The sequence below is a fragment of the Colossoma macropomum genome, unplaced genomic scaffold (assembly GCF_904425465.1).
Source record: "Colossoma macropomum unplaced genomic scaffold, Colossoma_macropomum, whole genome shotgun sequence".
NCBI classification, from domain to species: Eukaryota; Metazoa; Chordata; class Actinopteri; order Characiformes; family Serrasalmidae; genus Colossoma; species Colossoma macropomum.
The window spans coordinates 25,557,820-25,585,730 of NW_023494807.1; the positions used below are offsets into that span (position 1 = coordinate 25,557,820).

At 40.6% G+C, this 27,911-nt stretch overlaps 1 protein-coding gene across 1 annotated transcript in view; it reads left to right on the forward strand.

The window, feature by feature from the left end:
- LOC118796783 (ephrin type-B receptor 1) overlaps positions 1-27,911 on the forward strand; it is a 388,416-nt gene that overhangs the window by 242,765 nt on the left and 117,740 nt on the right. The window contains exon 7 of the mRNA XM_036555886.1: positions 22,343-22,467. Within this exon, the coding sequence (XP_036411779.1) occupies positions 22,343-22,467 (125 nt within the window). The remainder of the gene's footprint in view (positions 1-22,342; positions 22,468-27,911) is intronic.

The following is a 27,911-nucleotide window of genomic DNA, read 5'->3' on the forward strand; positions in this document are numbered from 1 at the left end:
TTCAGCCATAACCACATGGTCATGCCTGTAAACGCTGAATAAACACATGGCCACTGTAATCTGGGAGTGAGAGACGTGCCATTGAAGAGAGACTTAACACAACATTACCGTCAGAACTGACACATAGACAGCGTTAAAATCACCTTTAAAACCTGCACTAACAGACACGGCGTGCTTGAGTCACGTCTTTGGTGTGTCTGAGTTACGGTTAGAAAAAATTTAAATCCAAAATAGCGCCATTGGGTTACTCTGCTTAGTATCAGGGTTGGGTTTTTTATATTAATAAATCAGTGGAAATACTGCATTAAGAGAGGCTGTTATTAACATTTAAAGGCCTCATTTTTTTGTTCCATTTTATTTTTTTTTTTATTTTCACACAATGTTTTGTGTGGTTTTATGTACCAAAACAGTCGTTATTAATGTTTTCATAACCGATTTCCGACCTCTCTTTATCCCTTAAAATTAAGCAGGCTGTGCCTTTAGGACTGATTTATGTAAATGATCTCTGTTCTGATTTGTCAGTCTGTATTATACCTCATTCAAAAAGCAGTCTAGACAGAAACACTGCTTAGAACATCACTGTGAATGAGCAGGACTAACCTGCTGCAGGCTGAATAGATGAATATAGTTTCTTGTGACAGTGAATGGGATATTTATGCATTTTTTTTATATTTGGATTGTATGGTACTTTTTAATATATGTTGAATTTTTTAAATGCCAATTATTAAATATGAATTAAATGTCATTTAAGATAGATAGATAGATAGATAGATAGAGGCTGCGGTTAGTTTGAGAAGTTTATAAATAACATTGTGTGTGTATATATATATATATATATATATATATATAAATATTAATAAAATGATACCTTTAATTTTCTAAATGTAAATAAATATATAAATACCTAAACAGATTGATTGATAGATGGGACTATGGTTAGTTAGAAGTGTTAATCAAAAAAACGTCAAGTATATAATCAGTTAAAAAATGAAAATATTTACTGAATTAAATTAATGCATCAAAACTTGATAAATATTAGTTAAAAGTCATTTAAAAACGCGGTTTAAAGCAATATTAACATACTACATCAAACTGTTTTATTTTTAAAAGAAGGGAAAACTCTGTTTTCCGTGAAATGGATACATAAGATATAAACTATATATGAGAAATAAGATTGATGGTTCAAACCCTCATTTGAAATGAATTTCCTGAGATTCCTTATGCTGTGTCATGGTATTATTGCTAATCCTGGCTCTTTCCATTGGCTAGTCGTAGCATCAGTCACATGGGTCACGTCCCGAGGAACGACTTTAACATGGAATCACCCCCTGCTGGCACTGGCTCATGACTGGCCATTTGAAATCCAATCACGCAGCTCTCTGCTCTTAAGCAGTTCTTTAAAATCCATTAGCAGCTGGTTTTATGGCTCTGGTTTTATAGTTTGGTCAAAAGCCTGAGTGTTAGAGATAACATTAATTCATAGATAATTCTGAACATGCTAAAGCAATACTAGCGTTTTCTGCCTAATCTCTGTTTGCCAGAGGCCTGTTTGCCATCTGTGGCATTTGGTAAATTACCACACACAATCATTTGACTTGTTTCCCTGTACCTGCTTCACATCGTGTACGGCCTCTTGTGGATTATTGCTTTATTATATCACTTATTTTTAGCTATTGCTTATTAGTACTGTAGCTCAAAATTATGTGCAGGCCACATTTTCTGTGGTGGTGATTTAGCTCTAAGTGAACAGTACTTCACTAACAACACTGTTGAACATTTTATTGTTACAGCTCTCCACATTAACAACTGATTGGTCAATTATTGGTTGATTAATTCACATAAATGTTCAAAATATGCGTCTTTTGCAGCTCTACAGTGGATGTTTCTAAATACAGGGAAATGATTGTCCTTGGTAATCGACAGTACAATACAGATGAGGCAGGCAGGGTTACAGATTAGGTTAAAAAGCACCGTATTCCTCTCAAAGCAACCTACACATCAGACTCGTGGCCTGTTGTACAACATGAGGGGGCATCGGTTTTCCTCAGGCGGACGTCTGTAGGTGAAGACAAATCAAGCCGCACTTGTGTTTGTCTTCATTATATAGCCTTTTAAATCGACGTCCGCCTCTCTCTTTCTCTTAAAGCGGGGTGATGGAGAGAGAGGGAGGGAAATGAGTGAGTGAATAACCCTTATTATCAGGCGGCTCTAATGGCTGCCACTGGGCGTGCGTGTCACAGTCTAAATGGAGCTCCTGACAGATAGATGTTTAAGAGCGACGCTAGCCTCCATTGTTAGCGCACAGCACAGCTAATGACTCTTCTGCTTCTAATCTGCTCCGCCCGCGTTTACAGGGCTTTATAGCCGATGCTAATTGCCGTTGTGTTTCTGAATGGGGATACCTGCCGGAATTCAGAGAGGTCTGTGTGGTTTACAGGTGCTGAGCTTTTTCGCCTATAGGGCCGCGTGTATATGTGTATCTGTGTATCTGTGTATCTGTGTACAGACATTCAGAATCACCTTTTCATCAGGATTTGGGTAACACTATATTTTAAGGTTTGCTTCTTAGCAGTTAATTAACTATTACCAAGCAGTTAATAATGCCTTATTATATAGAAACATATGGTTTGTTAGGAAGCTTAGAAATGTGTTATAAACGTGTTTATTAGATGTTTTATAAGGTGTTCTGTAAATTAGACATTAACTGTTTAAGTAATGAATATTGATGAACGTACTTCTTCAAGGAGGAATGCTCAAGTGAACTGTATGAGTCAGCGTTTTCAAAAAGCTGCGTTTTTCCCATCCACACGAAAATACTGAAAACTGAGGTCTCAAAAATCTCCACCCTGGAGAGCGTTTTCGAAAACCTCCATATTCAGCCACCTAAATTGCTGTGTTCGTGTGGACAGGAGGCCAAAACTTTGTGTGGGCGGGGACTTAGATAGCAACAAACAAGATATCCTCATGCATCTGCTGACCATTACTCCACTTAATTTAATACATTCTGAGTTTGTTTTTGTTGTTCACACATCACACTGAATGGTCTGCGAGTGTCAGTCAAATGGCCCCATCCTGTCAGTCATTGGTTCTGAAACCTGCCTGTTGTGGCTTATGATCCTGTATTTCTGTGCAGTTTTACACAGCTTGCAGTGGAATTAGTGTAGTAGTTCCACACTAGTAAAGTACTTTGGGCTTAGTGTTTAGCAGAAAAACTGAGTTCTGTTTGCTGCTTCTGGCTCTTCACTGCGCTGTATTTCAGGCACTGCCCTCCACTGGTCGACTGCTGCCCACAGTGCCAACTAGTGGATTTATTAATCAACTACCATAGATAGCAACTTTAGTATTTTTGGCTGAACACTACGTTTGGTTTTATCTGAAACACTGTCTCTCTTTATATACTTTAAATTAAGAGCAGTGGTCACCACTCCTCTTCCTGGAGATCTACCTTTCTGCAGGTTTCATCTCCAACTCAAATCTAACACACCTCATAGAGCTAATAAAGAGCATCTGAAGGCAACAGCAAGATGGATCAGGTGGGTTTGAGGGATGGAGGAGTCTGCAGGAAGGTAGGTGTCCAGGTGCAGGGTTGGTGACCACTGTATTAGAGGAAGAAGAGTTTGTTAGTTTGATTTTTCAGCTGTTGGTTGAAAGGGAGGATGTCTTGTGCACATTTTCTTCAGGTCAGTGTAGTGTGTTCCAGTGTTGATAACAGAACTGAATAGGACTGTGTTTGAAAGCTGACCTTCAACCAAAATGTCAACTAATTCATCAATTTAAATCATCAGGAAAATTAATTATGCTGATGAGTGTTCTGTCAGGGTCATCCCAGGTGTCTGCACTGATATTAATATTACACATGTAAATAGTAATTCCTAGCAATACGTTAAAGGAATAATCCAACATTTTACAACCTTATCTCCATCTGTCACAGTCACCACAATTACCATGGACAATAATGTGGACAGGGTGAGGGTTAGGCTGTGGGTAAGGTTGGTAAGGTTAGGTTTTATGTAATGGAAATAACACATTAACAATACATCTACTTAATAAAAGTCATGTATCAACAGAACATCTACAAGATATTTACTTCAATGTATTCAGGTGCTTCACTACTGCTACTTCACTGATATGTTGTTGCTGTGTTACTGATAATCTGTGAAGAGTTTATTAATCATCTACAAAGGACCACTACAAATAAAGTGTTACCTTATTTTAAGTGTTCAAATGGAAAGATGTAGCATTACTGAGTCAGGAGAAAATAAACAGACTACAACATGATGTGCGTACATTGCTTCAAGTCGACTGTAAAGCCCGAAATAATTTATAATTCAGTGTCGGGTAGAATTTCTTGGGAGTTTTTCAGACCATGTCATAAGTATGTGTAAATATGGATATTCTTTTGTTTCAATGATGCTGCGACAAAAAATGCTTTCACTGCCAGCGGCAACATTCTGTAGACCACGGCGGTAAGTGGAACACTCAAGAGTTCAGTTTTCCCAATTTTGCCGCCAACCGCAGGGATATAATAAACCGGATGTTGATATTTTTTGGAAGCCATGGATGCCAAACGTCTTGTTAATGAATTCTAGACGAACCCAATATTATACAAAACAAAACAAAAACACACAGACCATCTTCCTGGCTTTTTCCACCTTAAATAAACCGTTTACACTGCTAAGGCTGCTTGGATAATAATCCATTTTTGCCAATAACAGGGTCACCATGTCATCGCTTGCATGTCTTCATATCGCTGTTGGGTGTGTGCCGCTTTGAGGTACGAAATGACATTTTTCTCAATGCAAACATGAATGCAGCATTAACGTCACAAGCACAGGCTCGAAAAGAGGGTCTGGCTTGTAGGTCCGAATGCAAAACACTTATACTGATGAAGATATGATGATAGGAGCAGATAATTCAAGTTTCTCATTGAATTTTCTTTCAGATCACTCACAGTCGGCTCGGGCAAGGGGTCTGAAGGACTGCCCACGGTACAAAATGTTCTTCCAGATGCTACATGCAATTACACATTTTCACCAGAGAGGGCTCTAAATCCCCAAAACTTACATATGATTAAGATGAAAACACATTAAAATTATTATCTGTGGTAATTGTGTTCTACAGGTGGGGAAAATGGAAATTAGGTTGAAGAACATAGTGTTCCTTTAAATAAAATTACTATGAAAACATGAAAAAGAGCTCTGGATCCACAAGCACGTAGCACTGGTTGTAAATACGTGCCGTTTTTTGCCGGGGAGGAAATGCATATGTGAGAGTGATGAGTGTGAGAGGCGGTGTTGGGGGTAAATGTGGAGTTATTTTTAGTGGCTTAGGTCAGGCAGTGATCAGAGAGGGCTGTGATGAGCCTCAGGCTGCTGCTGCTACCTGATGGCTTCAGTAGCTCAACCCCCCACACACACCACCCCCACCCAACACACACCCACAGTATGTGGCATTTACAAGCTGAGGCTTTCATTGTGTGGCAGTGTGTCTGCTTGTGTGCGTGTGTAAGGAGGTACAGCACTGTGTACCAGCTTTATTTCATTTATTCCTGTCAAAATGTCCATTAAGTGCAAGTTATTCATTTTTCAGCATCAGAAAAAAGCAGAAAATTACACAGAAGCCTCAACAATTAAATATGATATCATATCTGTCAGTATTTAGTGTGTCCACTCTCTGCCTTTATTACAGCTTCCATTCTTTTCAGGAGTCTTGTGTAGTTTTCCAAAGAAATCTGCAGGGATATTAATCCACACCTACAAAGTTCAGTCTTTGAAGTTGGTTGCATTTTCTGCTTCTCATGATCCAAGTAATCAAACACATTCAGTGATGCTGAGGTCTGTATAGTAGGTCAGTTGGTATAGTGTAGTGGGTAACACCTCTGCCTTCCACACTGGGGTTCAATCCCCTGCATACGCAAAGACCCTACACTATATCAATAAGAGTCCTTGGGCAAAACTTCTAACACTACTTTCGTCTACCTGTGTAAAATGATCATGTTGTAAGTCGCTTTGGATAAAAGCAGCTGCCAAATGCTATAAAAGGACAGTCCATTGTTCCATCGGTCTTTGTTTGATCTCCAGATTTTCTTTTTTTGTCCGTTTCCTTTTGCCATAACGTATAGCACAGACCACATTTTATATATTTTTTCCCAATATGTTAAATTCAGCAACTGGACAGTAGTTGTTCTCTGTAGAGGATGTGTTCACTTATTTACACTTAGAAAACCAACAAAACATGTCATTTGACCAGGGGCAGCCAAACTTTTGCATATGACTGTATTTGGGAAATGACGTCTGAACCCACATGAGCAGTTTTAAGCTCTAGTGTCTACATATACACGTGTGTGTGTGTCTCTGCATGTTAACAGATGATATAGCTGTAAGGTAGCAGTGACCTTTGCTGTGTATGGTGGAGAGAAACACAGCGTATGCTCTTCTACACAACATCATATAGAGGCCTTTCACGTCCAGCCTGCAGCTTTTCTAAACATTCTGTGCTTTTTTCAGCACTGCATCACTCCCTTCTGAGCGCAGCACGGCTCCACATTACAAACGCTGAACTCAAGCGATATGTTAAATGTCTTATGAATTGGCCTTGATCCTATGCTGTGAGCTGTAGGCTTAATCTGCTCTGACTCCGCAAGTCACTCTCCATAAGGCCATGTCTCTAATGAACAAATGCTAATGTTAATATTGCCGTTCCTGCTCAGGCATTAGACCGTAAGTTATAATCAGCAGAGCGCCCGGCTGTGCCGAATGAGCCTTCCAGCTGCAGACCCCATACTTCTAAGAGCTACCTCCATTTCACTTAAAAGAGAGGAAAGCTGTGCAGATTATTTAATGACAATGTGGTTCATTTCCTTTTTTAACAGCCATTTGTGTCTATTAGCTTAAATTTTTAAATGGTAGCAGTGGATGATGTCGTCTCAGTCTTGTCCTTCTAACAAGACTGTTACCAATCTGGTCAGTGTTCTCATATTTAAATTGCACTGTTTAAGCAGACATGAAACTCTATGAATGCGCCATAAAGGTGTACTAGCACCATTCATATTCATAAAGCAATTCAGTGCTATTGTTGGGAGTATTCTGGTAACCTTCCTTAGAGGTCAGTTATCACTAGTGATAATTCAATATAATAACTCACTCATAAGTGGATAAATTCTGTTGAAAGGACGGCTTCTAAACTTTCAGTTGATAACACATTTTTCTTTGCAATTAGAAGAGGAGATATTTTATTGTGATTTGAAATTTGTAGTTAGTACTGCGCATGTATGATTACTGCTTGATCTCAAAATAAACAGAAGAAATGTAGCTTGTCAAAATGTACATAGAATGTAAATGTACCTCATTATACAGTGGTATAGCTACTGGCGAGGGGGGGGCACAGGAGTCAATCAAACTGGGGCCCCCTTAAAAGGTTTATTGGGCCCTCATCAGGATAGATACTGAGGCAATTGTGCACCCATCACTCACAGAAAGCTCCAATTTCTGAACAGCGTATCTCAAGTTAGCTTCCATAAGCACTACACAGACACAGACAGAATGAGCCTTCCAGCTGCAGACCCCATACCTTTAAGAGCTACCTTGATTTCACTTAAAAGAGAGGAAAGCTGTGCAGAATATTTCAATTTTATTTAAATTGGGAGATGGGAGATGTATGTCATCTGTCATGTCCTTCTAACAAGACTGTGACCAATCTGGTCAGTGTTCACATATTGATAAAATGGACTGTTTAAGCAGAGAAGCGTGTGAAATTCCATGAATGCACCATAAAGCTGTACTAGCACTGTTGATATCAATCAAGTAATTCAGTGATATTGTTGGGAGTGTTCTGTTAACCTTCCTTAGCGTGCTACACAGGCAAATCTGACGTCTATCGATCTCCCACTTCATAATGCATCTCATCCAAAGTAACCGTTTTACCATCCTTCACAACATGCATCATGATATGTTCATTATTTATCATTTCATTTCTTAATAGTAGAAATTCAGATTTACATTAGATGCTAGTGGGTGAAGTGTGTGGTAAACAGCAAATCACATTATCATTTAGATAATCACTGAAAATCATGGTTGAAATTGCTCCTCAGGTTTGAGTTATGTCATAACCGTTACATCGGTTGTAGGTAACGCAATGTACAAACAGTGCAAACCACACTGATGTTATTCCATTTAGCTGAGTAGCCAAGTGAGGGATGTTTTACTCACATTCCAATGAAAACACAGCAGAATCTTAATCACCTCCCACAGTGGACATGAAGACACAGCCAGTCTTTTAGAGTTATCCTTAGCTTAACACAGACGCTAGAGTGTCTACCGCACTTCATCTCATACCGCTTATAAGCTGCCTGAATCGATCAGCTGCATTTTGGGGCTTTGTCCATGCAACAAGTAGTTGAGGGAGAGAGGGTCACTACTATTGAGGGCCATTTTTTTTGCAGAGAGCCCCATAAGAACCTAGTCCCTATCATTATCTAACTGTGTCATTAATTATGTAGTTATATACTTAAATGTAAAACTCCAGACATGTAAGGGTTAAGTTACCTTAATTATTTCTCTCTCTTTCTTTCTGTCTTTGTTTTTCATTCTTTTGTTCTTTCTTACATTCCCTCTGCAGATAGTCGTGTTGAAAAGCTTCTTTAGCAAGAAAGAAAAAGAGCTGATCTGTCATTCACTCTCTTCAACTAATTTATTATGATCTCTTGATGATGTTTTAAATATGCTGCTTGTTTTAGATCACAGACACATCAAACATCTTCAGCAGTGACACTTTCATGAAAATGGATGTATTAAACCCGTCAGTGTAAGGATAACATTAAATCAGCTGCATTAATGCACAGTCGTGCAGCTTGACAGGAATAGTAAAGCTCTGGGACTGTGTTGTATTTATGATCATATTTTTAGATGCAAAACTCCTCATGGACCAGGCTTGTAACTCACTCACTCACTTTCTTACTCACTCACTCAATCACTCACTCTCTCACTCACTCACATTTAACGACATTGTCCTCAAGGGGGAGCTACTGGCACTCTAGTAACCAAAATGAAAACAACCGTATGTTAGCTGAAATTAGTCTATTGAGAATTCTGGACATGTGAGAAGTTAGTTAGGACGTTTGGGGTGCTACATGCTGGTGCTTCACATCAATGACACATATCAATGACATGTTTGTCTTTCAGGAGTGATAAAAAAATAGGCCTGTTCATTTTTGGACTTTGGTTTCATTTGCAATCTATGAGAGAAAGTCAAATTTTTAATGAACATGAAATCAACTTTGCACTTCTTTTTGTGGCAGATGAAATTAGCAGTATTAAAGTATATTATATATAATAATTAAGGCTACTTTGCTTTGCCTATTAATTCATTTTGCAGAACTGTTGTATTAAAGCAATAAAGCACTTGAGGTCATGAGTTATGGCATAACATCGCAACTATGATTATGTACGGCGCCGACCTTCAGCATGTGCTTTCATTATCACTGGCAATTAAAGTAACTTCTAAAATGTAAATTTCTGTGCTGTGACTGATTGATTAATTGACTGATTGAGTGACCGACCGACCGACTACAGACTTTCAGGCCCGGAACCAATAAAACCAACTGACTGCCTGACTGACTACAGACTTTCAGGCCCGGAACCAATAGAACCGACCAACCGACTACAGACTTTCAGGCCTGGAACCAATAGAACCGACCAACCGACTACAGACTTTCAGGCCTGGAACCAGTAGAACCAACTGACCGACCAACCGACAACAGACTTTTAGGCCCGGAACCAGTAGAACCAACTGACCGACCGACTGACTAGAGACTTTCAGGCCCGGAACCAATAGAACCGACCAACCGACCAAACAACCAACCGGCTACAGACTTTTAGGCCCGAACCCATAGAACATCACCCTAGCAGAGAGAGAGGTGTGATAAATGACTGTCCTTTTGCTCATAGAGAAAGCAACAGAGAGAGAGTTACATATGAAGTAGAGAGAGAGAGAGAGAGAGAGAGGGAAAGAGAGAGAGGGAGAAAAGGGTTTGACCCGCTGGACTGCCTGGTCATTAGCGAAGATGGTGAGCTGTTCTGTATGTGTGTGTAACTGATCGATAGGGCTGATTTAAGAGTTCATTCGCAGTCCGTCCCCTCCTAGACAGCCCAAGATGGAGTGCACTCTTCTTCCTTTCGGATTTACTGCCTCCCCTTTTGAGACACCCGATCAGACCATTTAAAGCCCATCTATTTCCCTGCTTTCTTTGGCTCTTATGCGGCCGTTTTGCTTAGCCGTGGAGGACATAATGGTTTAATTCACTCGCTATCTCGCTCGCTGTAACCCTTGGGGGTTAAGGAAACATTAGCTGTCTATTAGGATATTAGGAGAGTTTAGCTGAGCGAATCTCTCGAGGTCAGTTCAGAGCATCTACACCTGCATTCTCACAGGAATTAGCCACTGAGATGAGCTGATTAACTGTAGCTGTCTGCTACCCGTGTATTGGTTCTGCTTATTGTTAGGCTTTTTTAGTATTGAATTATTTATTTATTTTGGGCCATGCTTACTTTGGAGCGATACCATTGAAGAACCACTTTTGACTCCCTAAAGAGCCTTTCAGTGGACTTCTGAGGTCATGTCGTCATTAGCTCCAGGTCTGAGCTAGTTTTCTTTATGAGAAAATGAGTGGCATTCTGGGAAATCGCTACTGTAGCATCCTTTTTCAAAGCTGATACATTTTTCCATATGGACATTTTTCATGTGAACGTCGTTGGACACTCTGGAGCAGAAATAAGACCATTGCCACATGCAAGCTAACACTTTTGCACACTTAATTGACTTCAGAAGACTGGCAACCTCACCGAGCACTTTATTGGGAACACCTACTTGTATCTACACTTAGTGTCCATTTTTTTTTTATAGGTGCACTTTGTAGTTTTACTATTACAGACTGTAGTCCATCTGTTTCTCTGCATACTTTGTTAGCCCCCTTTTACCCTGTTCTTCAGTGATCCGGACCCTCACAGGACCCTCACAGAGCAAGTATTATTTGGGTGGTGGATCATTCTCAGCACTCCAGTGACACTGACATGGTGGTAATGTGTTAGTGTGTGTTGTGCTGGTACAAGTGGATCAGACACAGCAGTGCTGCTGGAGTTTTTAAACACTGCTGGACTGAGAATAGTCCACCAACTAAAAATATCCAGCCAACAGCGTCCTGTGGGCAGCATCCTGTGATAACTGATGAAGGACTAGAGGATGACCAACACAAGCTGTGCAGCAACAGATGGGCTACTGTTTCTGACTTTACAATTACAAGGTGGGCCAACAAGGTGGGAGTGTCTAATAGAGTGGACAGTGAGTGGACACTGTGTCTGATCCACTCGTACCAGCGCAACACACACTAACATGCCACCACCACAGTGTCACTGCAGTGCTGAGAATGGTCACCACCTAAATAAAACAGCACCATCCTCCAGATGACCAGATTTGCATGTGTTTGAATTATACATTTACCATCTCTTACCCTAATAATTCAGGCTAATTTACTGCCGGTGTCGTTCTCACTGTGAATTTGTTTTATCAGAGTTTTTCTTTGCTTTAAGATGAAAGTCACGCATAAAGACGATTGTGGCTGGCTGAGAAGGTTGTCAGTTGTCATTTTACAAAAGATCAATTAGAAGTTTTTCCTAGAACCACACATCCAAACCAAGAACGTTTGTTTTTAAGAGTGTGTCCAGAGGCTGAGGTTACATATAGTGAATTCTTGCAGGAGCTTGTTCTTTACAGGAGTTCCATTTGATATTTGATAGACTTCATAAATGTTGCAGCCAGTCTCGTGATGCAACGTCTGCAGGTTACTGCAGGGCTTACTGTAGCTCTGAATGCTTCTTCATACCCTGCTTCACCACTCTGTCTGGTGAACCAGAGCCACTGCTAGGGACCCCATACTCTGCACCTTTTGTACTCCTGGCCCAGACTCGATGATTAGCTGGAGAGCTGAATCAGGTGTGTTAGGAACATGTTCCCTGTAGAGAATGTGTTAACTTATTTTCACAGAAAATCGATAAAACATGTCAGTTCACCAGGACCAGGGGGGCACCCAAACTTTTGGATATGACCGTACTATATATGCCTAGTATATGAAGTCGAAAATCAGCGAAACGTGTCATTTGCCTGTTGGTATCCAAACCTTTGCATATGATTATCCGTTTTGTGAAGTTCTGACCATAGACGTCCGATGGGCTGCGATCTGTGTATACAATCAAAACAAGGTAGAGGTGACCAGGATATTTTCTTATGCAAAATGATCCCTCGTTAGAAACACATCAAGACATTTGAATTGGTATGTCCAGTGCAAACCAAGCCATCTCTATTTGGCCATGATTAACCACTGATGATCTGATCAAACTTGACTAATTCTAAGAGAGCCATGGCCGCTCCATAGAGACCTTGCTATCTCGCATTGCAGTTCTTGCTATCTCGCTTGCAGTTCTCTCAGGATCTGCGGGAAACTGACCATAGATGAAGAGCTACACAATGGCTAGCACAAACTGTGTATCAACAGACAAGATACATCTATATACACCAACAAGGTGGACCTGTGGTCTGAGTGGCTAATAAAGCTGTGGTTAGTCACTAATGATCTGGATGCTAATCAAACTAATTCCACTAAGACAGCCATCGTTGCCCCATTAGACCTGTGATCACATGACCAATTACCTCCTCATGTTGCTCTAATGACTTATCCCCACCTTTCTGATCATTATGGATAGCAGAGAAAGAGAGAGAGAAGCTTGAACACATCATTTTAGCCTCTGTTCGTCAACTACAATGGAAGAGGACAATGCCTTGCAGTGTATCTTCATCATAGAATGGAAAGAGTGCCTTTCAGGTTGGCCTTCATTCAAGAAAAGATCAATAACCTCATTCACCTACATCATTATATGTAACCACTATTCACCATCCACACGATTATATATCTCCCCCCATTCAGCTGATCTCTAATTACACTTAGAGGGGAGTTATCCATAATAATTAACCAACGTGTTCGATGACCATGAATAGGAACCTGGAGTATAGAAAAGCATGTAGTGCTTGACAATGGACAGTGAGTATGATCTGAAAAGAGAGAGGATGAATGGAGATTGTGTGAAGCAACAGCTACGCTTTGCCCAGAGCCGAAATAGCCTTGAGAGAGTGAAGACTGTGTCAGAAGGGCATTAATGAGATGGAAGAGGTGCATTGTGGGAGTGGTAGTTGGGCAGGGTTTCTCTTTATGGTAGCTGTCTAATGGGCTTGTTCTATTACTAGACTATCAGCTATTAGTGTCAGGATAACAATAATGCTATCAGTCTCTCTCTCACTTACTCTATTCCTCTGAGGTCTGTACCACATACGCTAATGTGTATGTTTAAACTAAAGCAGATGTAATGCTGGCCACAAGTGCTGATATTCAGACTTCTACTCCAAGTGAACACAGATTTCATTATAGCTTACCTCAGTGCTCCAGTAATACACTTCAACAGCCTCACCCTAGTGTTTAATCCACAGCAGTGGAAGTGTTTTCGTGCTTCGCTTTAAATTGTCATAAAAGAAGCATGATATATATCGTCACTGTCCAAAAAAAAATCTCCAAAATGGTAAGTTTACAGGACAGGGCAAAACGGTCTTTACTTTCAATGTAAGTCCAATGCTATGGGACATTTCCCGATGCTTGCTATACTGCCGAAAAAGCCTTGAGAGAGTGAAGACTGTGTCTGATATTTTATTCCAAGTAATTTTAGAGCATTGCTGTTGGTCCATTCAACATGAAATTTTCACACGAAGTAAAGCACAGCCACCGTGTTTAAATGATGCAGAACACTAAAAATCGACAAAAAAGGAGACATAGGTTTTCCTTAGGACAGCGACGATAGATGGGCGGTGCAGGGCAGTCACCTTGCTGACCTAATTAGCCAGCTAACATTAGCTATTCAAGCTGACATTGCTTAATGAGTGAAACTACTAGCAATATAGCACCTGAAGCCAGCTAGCCTAGCATTACCCAGCTACCAGTTAACTAAAAAGAAACAAAAGTCACACTCTGTTGAACTCAGACAGCCCTTGATGGCACCAACAGCATGACTCTCCCACAACACACACACAGCGTCCTCCTTTTAGTTTGTTAAAGGGGATGGGCTAGCTTCAGACCACTTTTTTTAACCTTGGTTGATTGGGACTGGGAGTGCTGTGGTACGCTACACTGACTACACAGACACCTGAGACATTACATTAAATTGTCTTTATCTGAGCAGTAAGCATCTATTTAATCTGACACTAAGGTTATTATAATAAATACAAATAATATTAGGACAGTAAGTAGTGATGTTAAATATATGTCAATGTATTTGTTTTACTATTTCCAAACCTGTCCTTGTGGCAGCCCAGTGTTAATTACGGTTGCTAACCAACTTAATTATATAATCGGTACTTGATTATATCTTCAGTATGTCAGGGAGAAATGTAGATCCAAACTATGTTCTTCAGATTAGCTCATAAGATATCTGCTGATTTTAAACGTAAGTAATTCTTGTTACCTTTTACTGTAATCTTTTACATTTGACTGTATTTGCTTTTGTTCTAATGTTACATGGAGAATTTACAAGCAAAAACGTTCCAATATAAAAAAAGAATGTGCTTTCAGTACTGAATCTCTCTCTCTCTCTCTCTCTCTCTCTCTCTCTCTCTCTCTCTCTCTCTCTCTCTCTCTCTCTCTCTCTCTAAGACAGGGAAAGGAAGGAAAGAAAAAAAAGAAAGAAAGAAGGAGAAAATGAAAGAAAGAAGGAGAAAAAGAAAGAAGGAGAAAAGAAAGATGAAGAAAGAAAGAAAGAAAAAGATAAATCAGGAAAAGTAAGACAGGAAGAAAGGAAGCAAGGAAGAAAATAAGAAAGAAGGAGAGAAGAAAGAAAAAGAAGAAAAAATAATTCAGGAAAAGAAAGAAAGAAGAAAGATAAGTCAGTAAAAGAAAGAAAGAAAGAAAGAAAGAAAGATGGAGAGAGTGGGTAGGCTTGAGCATTGAGTGCATGTGTGTGTTTGTGCGTGTGTATGACGGTGATGAATGGTGTTCCGGTACTGGGCTAAGAGTCAGGAGCTGAACGAGGGAGCGGAGCAGAGTGAACGGAGGGATGTGAGTGGAGGAGAGAAGAGAGAACAGCAACAAATCTCTGTCAGAGCATAGAATCCCTGCTGACACGGCCGTGTGTATGTGTGTGTTTGTGTGTGTGTTTGTGTGCGTGTGTGTGTGTGTGTGTGTGTGTGTGTGTGTGTGTGTGTGTGTGTGTGTGTGGAGGGTCCCTGTTGACTACTGCCTGCAAAGGAACCTCACACACAACTTTAATGAGATCATTCACACACACACACACACACACACACACAGAGCCTGTCCACCTAAGTAGAAGGAGAGCAGAAGAGTCTGTGTCTACAGTGACACTAAGAAGTATTTGGACATTTGTGTCATCCTTAAAAACGCACAGTTCACTGTGTTAGGAAACAAAATGTCAAACCAAGTGGCACTGAGTTTAAAGTCCCTGCAAACACAGTGTAAAACACACCATATTTGAAAGATGCTAAAATGATATGATCAACATGATGATATTTTATTGTACATTGTACAATAAAAATTGTACATTTTTAATTTGTATCAACTTTTATTTCCGTTATTCAGTTTAATCCACTAAAGTGAAATAGAGGAAAAACATCAAACCAACCTAAAATTTAGCAAACAGAAACTAGTGGTGGTGGAAGAAATAGCCAACAGAAAAAAACCTCATTGGAAAATCTGATAATTGTGGGGTGACGGACGAGGATGGGCAGGAGGAGCAGAGGCAGCGTCCGTGATAAATTAAACGCTCACCTTGTCAACTCTTACATCCTAAGACAAGTGTGAGGCTGTCGTAAGGTTAAGAACACATTTAAGAACATAATATTTTTAAGAATACCACTTGTTTTTAGAATTACTCTTGAGAAAATAGTAAAGAAACAAAATAAGCTACTTCTTAAGAAGTTATTTGAAGAATAACAATTTCTCGTAACTTTTTTCTTAAGACACACATTTAAGAATTTCTTTCCTACGACACTTTTGTGAATCCGGCCCCAGGCCCTTAATTTATACAAAAGCTATATAGACAGGTGATGAGGCTTAGCTGTAATGGAAGAAGCTAACTAATTTGACAACGTCTTAAATAAGGTTGTGCTCTCATTTACTTTACTGAGTTTAATGAACCAATCAATGGAAGAACAGACTAATTAACAAATGGACAACAGACAGATGAGCTAGCTTGAAAGCTCAGTTACACTTGCTGGATTAGCTTTCCCTTAGTTGTTAGCTTTCTCTTGCTATGTTTCTTCAGCTCAAACAGAGAAAGACACTGTAGGGGTTTATTAAAGCCACATTGGCGGAATAAGCCACACCAGGCTTGTGAATAGTGAGGGGACATAAGCGGCACCCAAGATTAGGACCGCCCAGTTTATATCAAAAAAGTAGAGTGCTGGCAGGATGCCTCGGCCCATTTATTGGACAGTGGAACGTTATTCATACTTTGTGCATGGATATCACAAGCAAGAATAACCTACTTTGAAAGAAAACATCCCAAGACTGTTCCAGTACTGTAATTTTCTCCGGCAGGTTTGCATCCAGAATGCCTTTGTACATTTCTGAGTTCATGATGAACACAAAGTCACTAACACCACTGTGAGAGGAATAGCCCAGGACTTTGATGTTTCCCCCTTGTAGTGCGGCCTGGCTGGAGTTCTTCTTCAGGATTTCTCCACACAAAGAGTCACACATCACTTTGATGTTGTGTTAAAAGTGTTTTCTCTGAAACATTGTGTGAAGAAACCTGCAGAATATTGAAGTTCACCAATGATTAAATGGTTAAAATGTCCAAGTACATTATATGGACATATTTGGGACATTTTATGATGTCCCAATCTAACTCCATAGGCATTAATATGGAGTTGGTCCCTCTTTGCAGCTATAACAGCTTCCACTCTTCTGGGAAGCTTTTCTACAAGATTTTGGAGAGTCTGTGGGAGTTTTTGTCCGTTCATCCTGAAAACATTTGTGAGGTCAGACATTGATGTTGGACGAGAGGGCCTGGCTCACAATCTCTGTTCTAGTTCATCCCAAAGGTGTTTGATGGGGTTGAGCTCAGGGCTCTGTGCGGGCCAGTCAAGTTCTTACACACCAAACTCACCCAGCCAGGCCTTTATGGACCTTGCTTTGTGCACTGGGGCTCAGTCATGCTGGAACAGAAAAAGGTTTTCCCCAAACTATTCCCACAAAGTTGGAAGCATATAAATGTACAGAATGTCTTGGTCTGTTGAAGCATTAAGATTTCCCTTCACTGGAACGAAGGGTTCTAGGCCAACTCCTGAAAAACAACCCATATCATTATCCCTCCAAACTTTACAGTTGGCACAGTGCAGTCAGGCAGCTTAAATTCTCCTAGCATTCACCAAACCCAGACTTGTCCATCAGACTGCCAGATAGAGAAGCATGATTTGTCACTCCACAGAGCACGTTTCCACTGCTATAATATTTCCAGTGGTGGCATGTTTCACACCACTCCATCCATGCTCGGCCATGGAAACCCATGCCACGAAGCTCCCCGCACAGTTTTTGTGCTGATGTTAATGCCAGTCAGCAAAGTGTTGGTGACTTTTATACACTATGCTCCTCAGTGCCCGGCGACCCGCTCTGTAACTTTACGTGGTCTGACACTTTATGGCTGAGTTGCTGTGGTTCCTAAACATAGTTTCATAAACTGACTTGTTGCAACGGTGGCATCCTATTACAGAACCATGCTCAAATTCAGTGAGCTCTTTAGAACGGCCCATTCTTTCACAGATGTTTGTAAAGGCAGACTGCATGGCTAGGTGCTTGATTTGGCAATGGGACTAAATAAAACACCTGAATTCAGTGATTGAGAAGTGTGTCCCAATACTTTTGTCCATATAGTGTACTTTTTGGGGCCGCAGTATGTGCGCATGTTTGTGGTGTTGATAGTTGTAGAAAGAGAGTGTGTGTGTGTGTGTGTGTGTGTGTGTGTGTGTGTGTGTGTGTGTGTGTGTGTTTGTCAAAAGTTGAAGAAGTTGGAGTTTCTTGTGCTTTAGATAAGAGAATTAAAAATTGATCACAGAAATGAGCAGGATGCCTTGAAGTGAGGCCGACCATCTTCACTGCACAATGTAAGAAATAACGAAATAACGTGTGTGTGTGTGTGTGAGTGTGTGTGTGTGTGTTTGTGTGTGTGTGTGTGTGTGAGTGTTCTGCCTGCACTGTGAGAGAAAAATGCAGGAAAAGCAATTTAAAAAGAAAGTGGAGGGAGAGAGAGAAAAGGGGGGGGGAGGGGGGAGAAAGAGAGAGAGAGAGAAGAAAACTGAAAAGAAAGTATAGAGTTAGTTGAGAGGAGGAGAGAAGAGAATGAAGCACCAACTGTGATAACTTACTGAGAGTGTGTTCATTATTGGGCTGTGTGTGTGTGTGTGTGTGTGTGTGTGTGTGTGTGTGTGTTCTGGTAACAGAATACTTCCCATTAAAGTAATATCTCAGAATTAAAGTAAGAGTCTGATAGCAGGTCATTACTGATTAATTGAGTGTTCAGTGTGGACAGAACACAATAGATCTGTTGTCATAAAACACCGGAGAGAGAGAGAGAGAGAGAGAGAGAGAGAGAGAGCTTAAAGAGAATGAAATAGAGATAATTTAAAGAGAATGATAGAGAGAATTTAGAGAGAATTTAAAGAGAGAGAATGGGCAATAGTAAAAATTTAAAGACGAAGAGAATGAAAGAGAATTTAAAGAGAGAATGAGAAAGAGAGAGAGACAACAAGGAAGACAATTCAGAGAAAGGGAGAGAGAAAGACGGAGAACGGAAAAGAGAATTTAAAGAGAGGGAGAATGAGAGAGAGAGAGAGAGAGAGAGTATTTAAGGACAATGAAAAACAGCTTAAAGAGAGAGAAAGAAAGACAGGCAGAAAGAGTAGGAGAAAGTAAGAACAAGGATTAGAAAGACAATGAAAAAAAATAACGAATGAGAGAAAGAGATTAAGAGAAAAAGCTGAGAGAAACATGAGAGAAAACAAAAGATTGAGAAGGAAGATGAAAGATGGGGAGAAGGAAAGGGAGAGAGAGAGAGAGAGAATGAAAATGAGCGAGAGAGCATTGTATAAAGTTGAGACAGAATGTTCAGGATGAGTTTTTACAGTGAGAACTTGTGATAATTGAAGCTGCTGCTTGGCTCAATCAGTTAGGCGATGGTTTCAGTGCTGCAGCTCGTCTCACTCACTCTGATAAGCCCCTCTCTCTATAGTTAAAGCCCCTCCTGTAAGAACAGAGAGAAGACCACAACTCTCCATTTTACCAGCACTGAACAGAAGAATGTGTGGTCATCTAAAACATGATGGAGTCTGGCTGCACACACAGTTACTGCATGTCAAAGTAAAGCAGGAGTACTGCTTTAGAGCTTCACACACGTTCACTTATTTCACACATTTCTTTAGCATGGTTTGTTTTTGACAGGTGATTTTTTACATTCATATTGACTCATAATAAAGCCAATCAATCACAAAGATTAGATGTGAATGAGGTTTATTTATAGTGCTTTAATTGTGCTAGATATACATGTTAAAGATGTATTACATATTAACATCCCATGCAGAGATAACTAAAGAGCGAGAAAAAGAAGGTCCGGCTCAATGTTTAGGTCTTGTAGTAGACCTTGAAATCCATCCATCCATCATCTAAACCGCTTATCCTTCTGGGTCGCGGTGGGGTGCTGGAGCCTATCCCAGCTGTCATTGGGCGGAAGGCAGGATACACCCTGGACAGGTCGCCAGTCCATCGCAGAGACCTTGAAATATTACATGGAAATATTCAAAGTTTAAATGTCCCCAGGCGCTCAGTCTTTTAAACCGATCTATTTGCTTGAACTAGACACCTGGCATCCTTTCTTTGCTGCAAGTTCATTAATATTTGGGCTCAGTGTTTATATTAGTTGAACTGCAGCTGAAATGCAGTTAGTGTTTGGTGATATAACTGGTGTGGAATTGTGTAGAGCTGTGTAGAACTGAGGTGTAACTGCTGTCCCACAGACCCATTGTGGGGGTAGGAGAGTCGGAGCACGTTACGTGGCAGTGCATGTTGGGGACTGTAGTGCAGTGCATTGTGAAACGGGCTAATATTGATAGAAAATGAAAACACTTTTGCGGGCCGGATAGGATTGGGTGGCGGGCCTTGTGTTTGACACATGGGCTATATAGTATGTATAGTATGTAGATAGAGCTGTGGGTTCAAATCGGACAGCGGAGATGTGCAACGACTAGGAAAAACAACCCAACATGCTTAAAAGCCTGAAACAAATCATCCTAGGCTAAAGCTTACTGCCACAGTTGGCATGAGAAATGTTTATGGACTGTTTGTCTTACCTTTGATGACTTAACTCATTGAGGTGGATGTTTGCTTTGATATTTTGACACAGCCTTTTTCAGCTTTTGTGGTAAAAGAATATCAACTATCTGGTAGCATTGGGAGCGAGACAAATCCCAAACAATACTCAATCTGAACCAGGATTAGCTCAAAATCAAATGTGGCCCTTTGGGGATTAGCACAGAGAAGAGATGGAATGTTACCTTTATAATATGACAAAAAGTAAGTAATTAAGTAAGTGCTGTAGGCTGAATTGGCAGATGTATGTTAGTTAGTTTTCATGACATCACAAAAACAGTTAATTAAAAATGGGTTGATTATGCAGCCTAATTTTCATATATGAACCATATGGATGGAGGTGAACAGTACAGTCTGAAATTTCAACTGTTTACAAAATAAATCAATTATTTTATTTCACAAAGGTAAGTAAAATTGTTTTCTGTGACGCTGGCCCTTTAAGACAGGCAATATTATTTGCGATAATGAAGGGTGCGTGCGTGCGTGCATGTGTGTGTGTGATGAGTCTCAGTATGGTGCATCATCTGTCAACACTTTATTTCACTACAGCAAATAAAGCAGACAGAACACACTGCCACCCACAGAGAGGGAGAGTGGTGGAACTGATGTGTGTGTGTGTTTAAAGACAGAGGGGACAGAGCAGCACTGCTGTAGAGCGGAAAACTAGCAGAGGGAAATGAAGCTCTGTTCTAAAGAGCTCTGTTTTATATAGGAAATAAAAATTAAACCACCTCAGACCTTCTCAGACTAATCGCTCACTTTCTGTGTGTGTTTTCCTTCTGAAGAAGTCAGATCAATTCAGCAGCTGAGCAGGCGCAGCAGGAGTGAGCACTGTTTGGGATGATTTTCTGTCTGCCTCTCTCTCTCACTCTCTCTCTCGGTCTCTCTCTCTTCTTCTGTTTTAAATCCTGAGATTTTACCACAGTGTCCCTTTTGTCCTCAAAGAGAAACTGTATTTCACGATTTTATGCACGGTTTTTGGCTCTGTTCTCTGTTTAAGGTTTTGAAGAATGTTTTGTGTCTCTTAATGTGATTTTTACAGTCCAGACTTTTATCCTTGATTCTAAGTACGTCATGAGAGAGAAGTCTAAGTGCCGACTGATCAACTTCATCCTTGGGCAGGAGAAAATAGCGATATATGTCAGTCGGAAAAACAAAGTGGCACATAGTACTGACTGTTATGTCACAAGGACTCTCTCTAGCCTGGTCAGATCAATGATTTTAATTGAATCTAATTATTATAAGACCTTTCTCTCTTTTTCTCCTTGTTTCTCTTTCTTTCTCTCATTCCCTCTTTCTGTGTCCCCATCATTCTTTTTTTGCTGTTTCTGTCTGTCCATCACACTTATGTCTCTTTTTGATTTCTCGCTCTCTCTCCTCTCTTTAATTGTTTCTCTCTCTTTAGTTATCTCTCATTTTCCTTCATTGTGTCGCTCTCTTTCTCTCCCTTCTTCTCTCTCTCTATCTCTCTCCCTTCTCTTCTCTCTCTCCGTCATGCTTATCTTTCTCTTTCAGTCTCTCGTTAGTTCTCTCTCCATCATTCTCCTTTGCTTTTTCTGTCTTTTTGCCATACATATCTCTTCCCTCTCTCTCATTCTCTCTTTCTCACACTCTCTATCATTCTCTCTTAAAAATTTTTAATTCTCTCACTTCTCATCCTTATCTTCCCCTGTCTCTCTCTCTCTATCTCTCTCTCTTTATCTCTCTCACACTCTCTATCTTTAATTTTCAGTGTTGTACAATGTTCCAATGTTACCAAAGCTCAGTAACCATTTCCAGTTACACATACAGTAAGAATTACAGTAGTTATAGAGTTGATCATTATAGTAATCTCTCTCTCTCTCTCTCTCTCTCTCTCTCTCTCTCTCTCTCTCTCAGCTCCATCTATGGTACCTATAATGCATCAGGTCAGCTCCACTATGAGGAGCATCACATTGTCATGGCCACAGCCTGAGCAGCCCAATGGCATCATACTGGATTATGAGCTCCGCTACTACGAGAAGGTAGGAGAACTGTGTGTGTGTGTGTGTGTGTGTGTGTGTGTGTATGTGTGTATGTGGGTATGTGTGTTTGTCATTCCAGCAGGCTCTTCAGTGTGCAATAAATGGCCCCTATTCTACATTTCTCTTATCCTGGTATCTTCTTATAACATTATTGCATTATTTTATGTAGCCAGATCACTCACAACATATTTTATATAATCATTTTCCATCATCTCTTTATCCCTTAGAGTTAAATATATTTTTGTTGCTGTGTCTGAAGACTAATTTATGTAAATGATCAAACTGTTAAGTTCCAGTTGTAATCATCAGTGGCCGGTTGCCTCAGCTGTGCTTTACTAAATCCAAACGAGTTGCACCTCACACTAGTGTTCTAAATATTTACACCTCCTCCTGAGCAGGCATAAGTTTTGGGCAAACCATCAGGGACCAAACAGAAAGCACAAAAAGACCAAAAACATGACTTTTGGTTAACTAAGCTAAAAACTGTAAACGCTATTTGCTGTGACACTCTAATCATCGCCCTGTTTTAAACTCCAAGTATAAAGCTGATCACCCACAGCTCCAGCTCAGTGAGACTCAGCAGCTGCACAAACGGCTAAACTGAGGCTGCTGTTGTGTCGGTTATCCAGAAACCGTCCTTTAAAAAACTGGATGTTTGTTTTTCTCAGGGAAATATTAAAGAATAAACAGACAGTGACTGTAGATAATCAGTTTTATTCAGTTTAACCTGTACACATCGTTCTCTTCCATGCTGGATATTTTTTTCATAGAGAAGTCAACTGCCACTGCGTTTCCATGGTAGCGGGTTTACTGATTGGTTCTGAACATGTTGTCATCATGTTAAAGCGGTGTACACATTAGTTAGTTGTTACTAGATATGAATACCGTTTTGCGGTGCAACCAAATTCAGTAAATGGATAATTTGAAACTAACTAGTGTAACTAAGGACTCAGTAAAGACTTCACGCCCAAGACTGCAGTAACTTCATTTCCTGACATCAGTAAGAACAGTACAGTGTTTAATCTCACGCTGCAATAACTCTGCTACAGTCTGTCTGCAGTAACATCACTCATGAATGGGCAGCTGAACTGCTGTCTGCTGAATGGGTGGTCATATGTAAGTGTGATTATGGTAGTGACATCACAACCATGATGAATTCAAAACCCAGCTGTTTTTGCAGCTTATTTCCCATGTATGGACTGTCTGGACTGGGGAGTGAATGGTATGTTTTGAAACTTTTACAAAGTTTGCAGATCAACACGTCAAACTTGCACATTTCCACCAGAACTCGATCCACTGCAAATTAAACTGGACAATGTTTTTCAGAGAGTTGAACAAAGAATTTGTAAGTACCTGAGTACTTAATTCATTTTGCTGTTGTAAAATGATGAGCAAAAGCATCGTTTTTCATTGAGAGATCTGCACCTCCATGAGACCTGCATGATTAAAGAGAGAGAGAGATGTAGAAGAAATCCCAGAGGAGGAGTCCAGTGTGAGCTAATACTATTTTGGTCCAGAACGCCACATCAGTGGCAACTTTCATTTGCCTTCCAAGTCTTATGACAAGAAAAGCCTCTCTACTGTACTGATGAGGGAGGAGAGAGGGAGAGTGGGATAAAGATGGACAGAGAAAGAGAAAGAGAAAGAGAAAAAAGGTGTGTGTGTGTGAGAGAGAGAGGGAGAGGAAGGGAGACAGATATGAAAGAGAAAGTGAAATAAGGGGAGAGAGAGAGAGAGAGAGAAGTAGATTGAGAGAAGGTGTGTGATAAAGAGACAGAGAAAGAGAGCTAAGGAAGAAAGGAGAGAGAAGGAGGGAGAGAAATGGAAAGAGAGAGAGTGAAGTGAGAAAGAAAGGAGGAGGGTGAGAAAAAGATGAGAGAGAAGGAGAGAGAGAGAGCTGAGGATAGAAAGAGAGGGCGAGAGATATTAGAGAGAGTGAGGTAAGGGGAGAGAGAGTGAGAAAGAGTGGGATAAAAAGAGATGAGAGAGAAAAAAAGATCAAGGAAGAGGTGGGGGAAGAAAAGATGGAGAAGAGAGAAGGAGGTAGAGAGCGAGTAAGGTGAGGAAGGAAGAGAAGGAGGGAGAGAAAGAGATTAGAGAGAAGGAGAGCAAGAGAGAACTAGGGAAAGAAAAGAGAGAGAGAGAGAGAGAGACAGAAAAAGTATGAGAGAAGGAAAGAGAAAAAAGAGATTAGAGAGCGAGAAGGCAGGAAAGAGAAAGTGAGGTGAGGAAGAGAGAGAAAAGGAGAGTGCGAGAAAGGGAGAGAGAAATAGGAACAGAAATAGACGAGAGAGAGAGAGAGAGAGATAGAACAAGGGAAATTGAGAAAAGGAGAGTGAGAGAAAGAGCGGGATAAAGAGAGAGAGAATGAGGAAGAGAGAAATGGCAACAAAGAAAAATGAGAGAGAAAGAGAGTAAGAGAGTGCAAGGGAAAGGAGTGAGAGACAGAGAGAGAGAAGGAAGTAGAGAGAAAGATGAGAAAGAAGGACAGCAAGAGAGCTAGGGAAAGAAAAAAGATAGAGAGAGAGAAGAAGAAGAGTGGAGGAAGAGAGAAAAGAAAGAGGAGTAGAAAAAATGTGAGAGAAAAAGAAAAGAGTGACAGAGAGAGATATAGGGAAAGATAGAGAGAGAGCAGTGACAGAGCTGATGGATGTAGAGAGAGGTTAAGCGACAGACTTTCTCTTACCAGTTACACACAAACAAACAAACAAACGAGCAAAACAGATCCCTTGTTTATTTTTTCTTCTTCTTCCAGGGTTGAGATTAAACACTATGCATACAAATGTAAACACACCCTGTATGATCTGCTCAAGCCCAGAGAGACACACTCACAGTGCAGACTGATGAATAAAAAATAAACAGCGCACATAAAAACAGTGTGAACACATCACACACAACACGTGCTCATACTCTCAATGTAGTCTGTCTGAGAGTTCACACGATCATCGGAAGACCGTGAGTTTGACCCACAGGGCATCACTGGCCTCGCTCTGTCTGTGTCTGGGTGGGTAGGATGGTCTTCCCTCTCCCCTCATTACTCAACACTCAACTTTATCAGAAACATCTACCCTGTACGTCCACTCACCTGCCACTTCATTAGAAACAGTTACTTTGTATTCCTGCTCACTGGCCACTTTATTAGAAACACCTACCTTGCACATCCACTCACTGGCCACTTTATTAGAAACACTTACTGTGTACGTGCACTCAGTGGCCTCCATTATGAGAAACACTGTATGTCCACTCACTGGCCACTTTATGAGAAACACCTACCTTGTACATCCACTCACTGGCCACTTTATTAGAAACACTTACCCTGTACGTCCACTCACCTGCCACTTCATTAGAAACAGTTACTTTGTATTTCTGCTCACTGGCCACTTTATTAGAAACACCTACCTTGCACATCCACTCACTGGCCACTTTATTAGAAACACCTACCCTGTACGTCCACTCAGTGGCCACGTTATGAGAAACACTATGTCCACTCAGTGGCCACTTTATGAGAAACATCTACCTTGCACATCCACTCACTGGCCACTTTATTAGAAACACTTACCCTGTACGTCCACTCACCTGCTGCTTCATTAGAAACAGTTACTTTGTATTCCTGCTCGCTGGCCACTTAGAAACACCTACCTTGCACATCCACTCACTGGCCACTTTATTATAAACACTGTGTACTTTCACTCACTGGCCACTTTAGAAGAAACACCTACCTTGCACATTTCTGATTGACATTTCTATTTTGCTCACTTCTGTTTTGTGCTCAAGTCCCATCTTTGTAATTTGATGGTTCACATTCGTGTAGATGAGCGTCTCAAATCTGTCACTAATGTGAGTGAACCTGTGTCATGAAACAACTCGCACGCACACATCCTAATCAATAACGTCATATGAAAGAAGCAAGCGTGTCGTGAACAACAAACTAACCAGCAGAACGAGCCTTCATCACGAAGATAATTTACTCTGAAGCACTTTCAGCTGTTCATTATTAGAGCAAGATGGAGGTGAAAAAAGGTCAGTTGCTTTGCTTTTGCACCGTTTACCTGCTCTAACTGCAGGTTAGATGCTGCTGCAAAGTTGCTGAATGATGGTGCACATGCAGTGGAAAAAACACGTGAATTCTGATCTGAACGTTCTCATTAAGGTCACATGACTACAAATCAGATACATATCCAGTCTAGGACCCCGGGTGAAAGTGGCTCAGGTCAGATTTGAAAACATCAGATTTGTGTGTCCACACAGCTCTGGAATAATCAGGTTTGTTTCACATTAAGGCAAAAATGAGATTTAATCCACTTTTCAACTTGGTAATGTGAACGTAGCATTGGAGGAAGCTCATGCTAGCCTTTACTCTTTCAACTTGGTAGCATCGTGTTAGAGGGGTGGACATTGGTCATTACTAAATTAGAGGAAATATGCTGTAAAAACAATTAAATACAGTGGTTATTATAGTGTAGAGGATAACACTGCAGCCCTCAGACTGGGTTCAGTTCCCTGCCCAGACAGGCACGCCACACCATACCAATAAGAGTCCTCATGCTCTCCCTTAGACTCCCTAATGCCTGTCACTGTAACATGATAAACATCGTAAGCCGCTCTGGGTCAGAGCATCTGACAAATGCCATAAATGCACAGCAGCACCATAAAACCACAGTAATGAATATCTAAGCAGATTGTCTGACTGTTTCTCTGTAAAAGCCTTTCCACTTTTCTTCTTCATGCTTATTGTGTGACGATGTGCAGCATGAAGCAATGAGCAAGGTTATGAAAATGAGTTTAATCAGAAGCCGCAGGATGAAGATCCCTCTCCACAATGGTTTAGCGATATGCAAACACCATGAGTGGAAACACTTATTTACCTATAAATATGCATGAAGAGTAATCATCTCCTTATTTCTGCTGTGTGGCTCCTTTAGGCAAATAGATGAGCACTTCTTAAACAAATGTGGAGGGGGAAATAAGCAGCAAACGGCTTCTCGTGTAAGACACGAGAGAACTGAGAGATATCAAAGGCAGTGAAAGCTCTCTGTCACTCGCTAATTTATTAGCCACATTAAAGTGTTTTGTCATTAGCTGCTGTGCACTTTATGATTGTGTGCCACAGTTTAAAGTGTTTTTCTGCTTTTATAAGCTTGCACAGGTCAAAATGTTGCTTCATCACCATGCACGATTGTGCAGTATACAGCTGGCCACTTTATTAGAAACACAAACCCTGTACTTTCTCTCACTGGCCCCTTTATTAGAGACAACCACTTTGTTGGCCGCTTTATTAGAAACACCTACCTTGCACTTAATTATTGGCCACTATTAGAAATACCCACTTTGTACTTCCACTCACTGGCCACTTTGTTAGAAACACCTACCTTGTACTTCCACTCACTGGCCACTTTATTAGAAACACCTACCGTACACTTTGTATTTGGCCATTTTATTAGAAA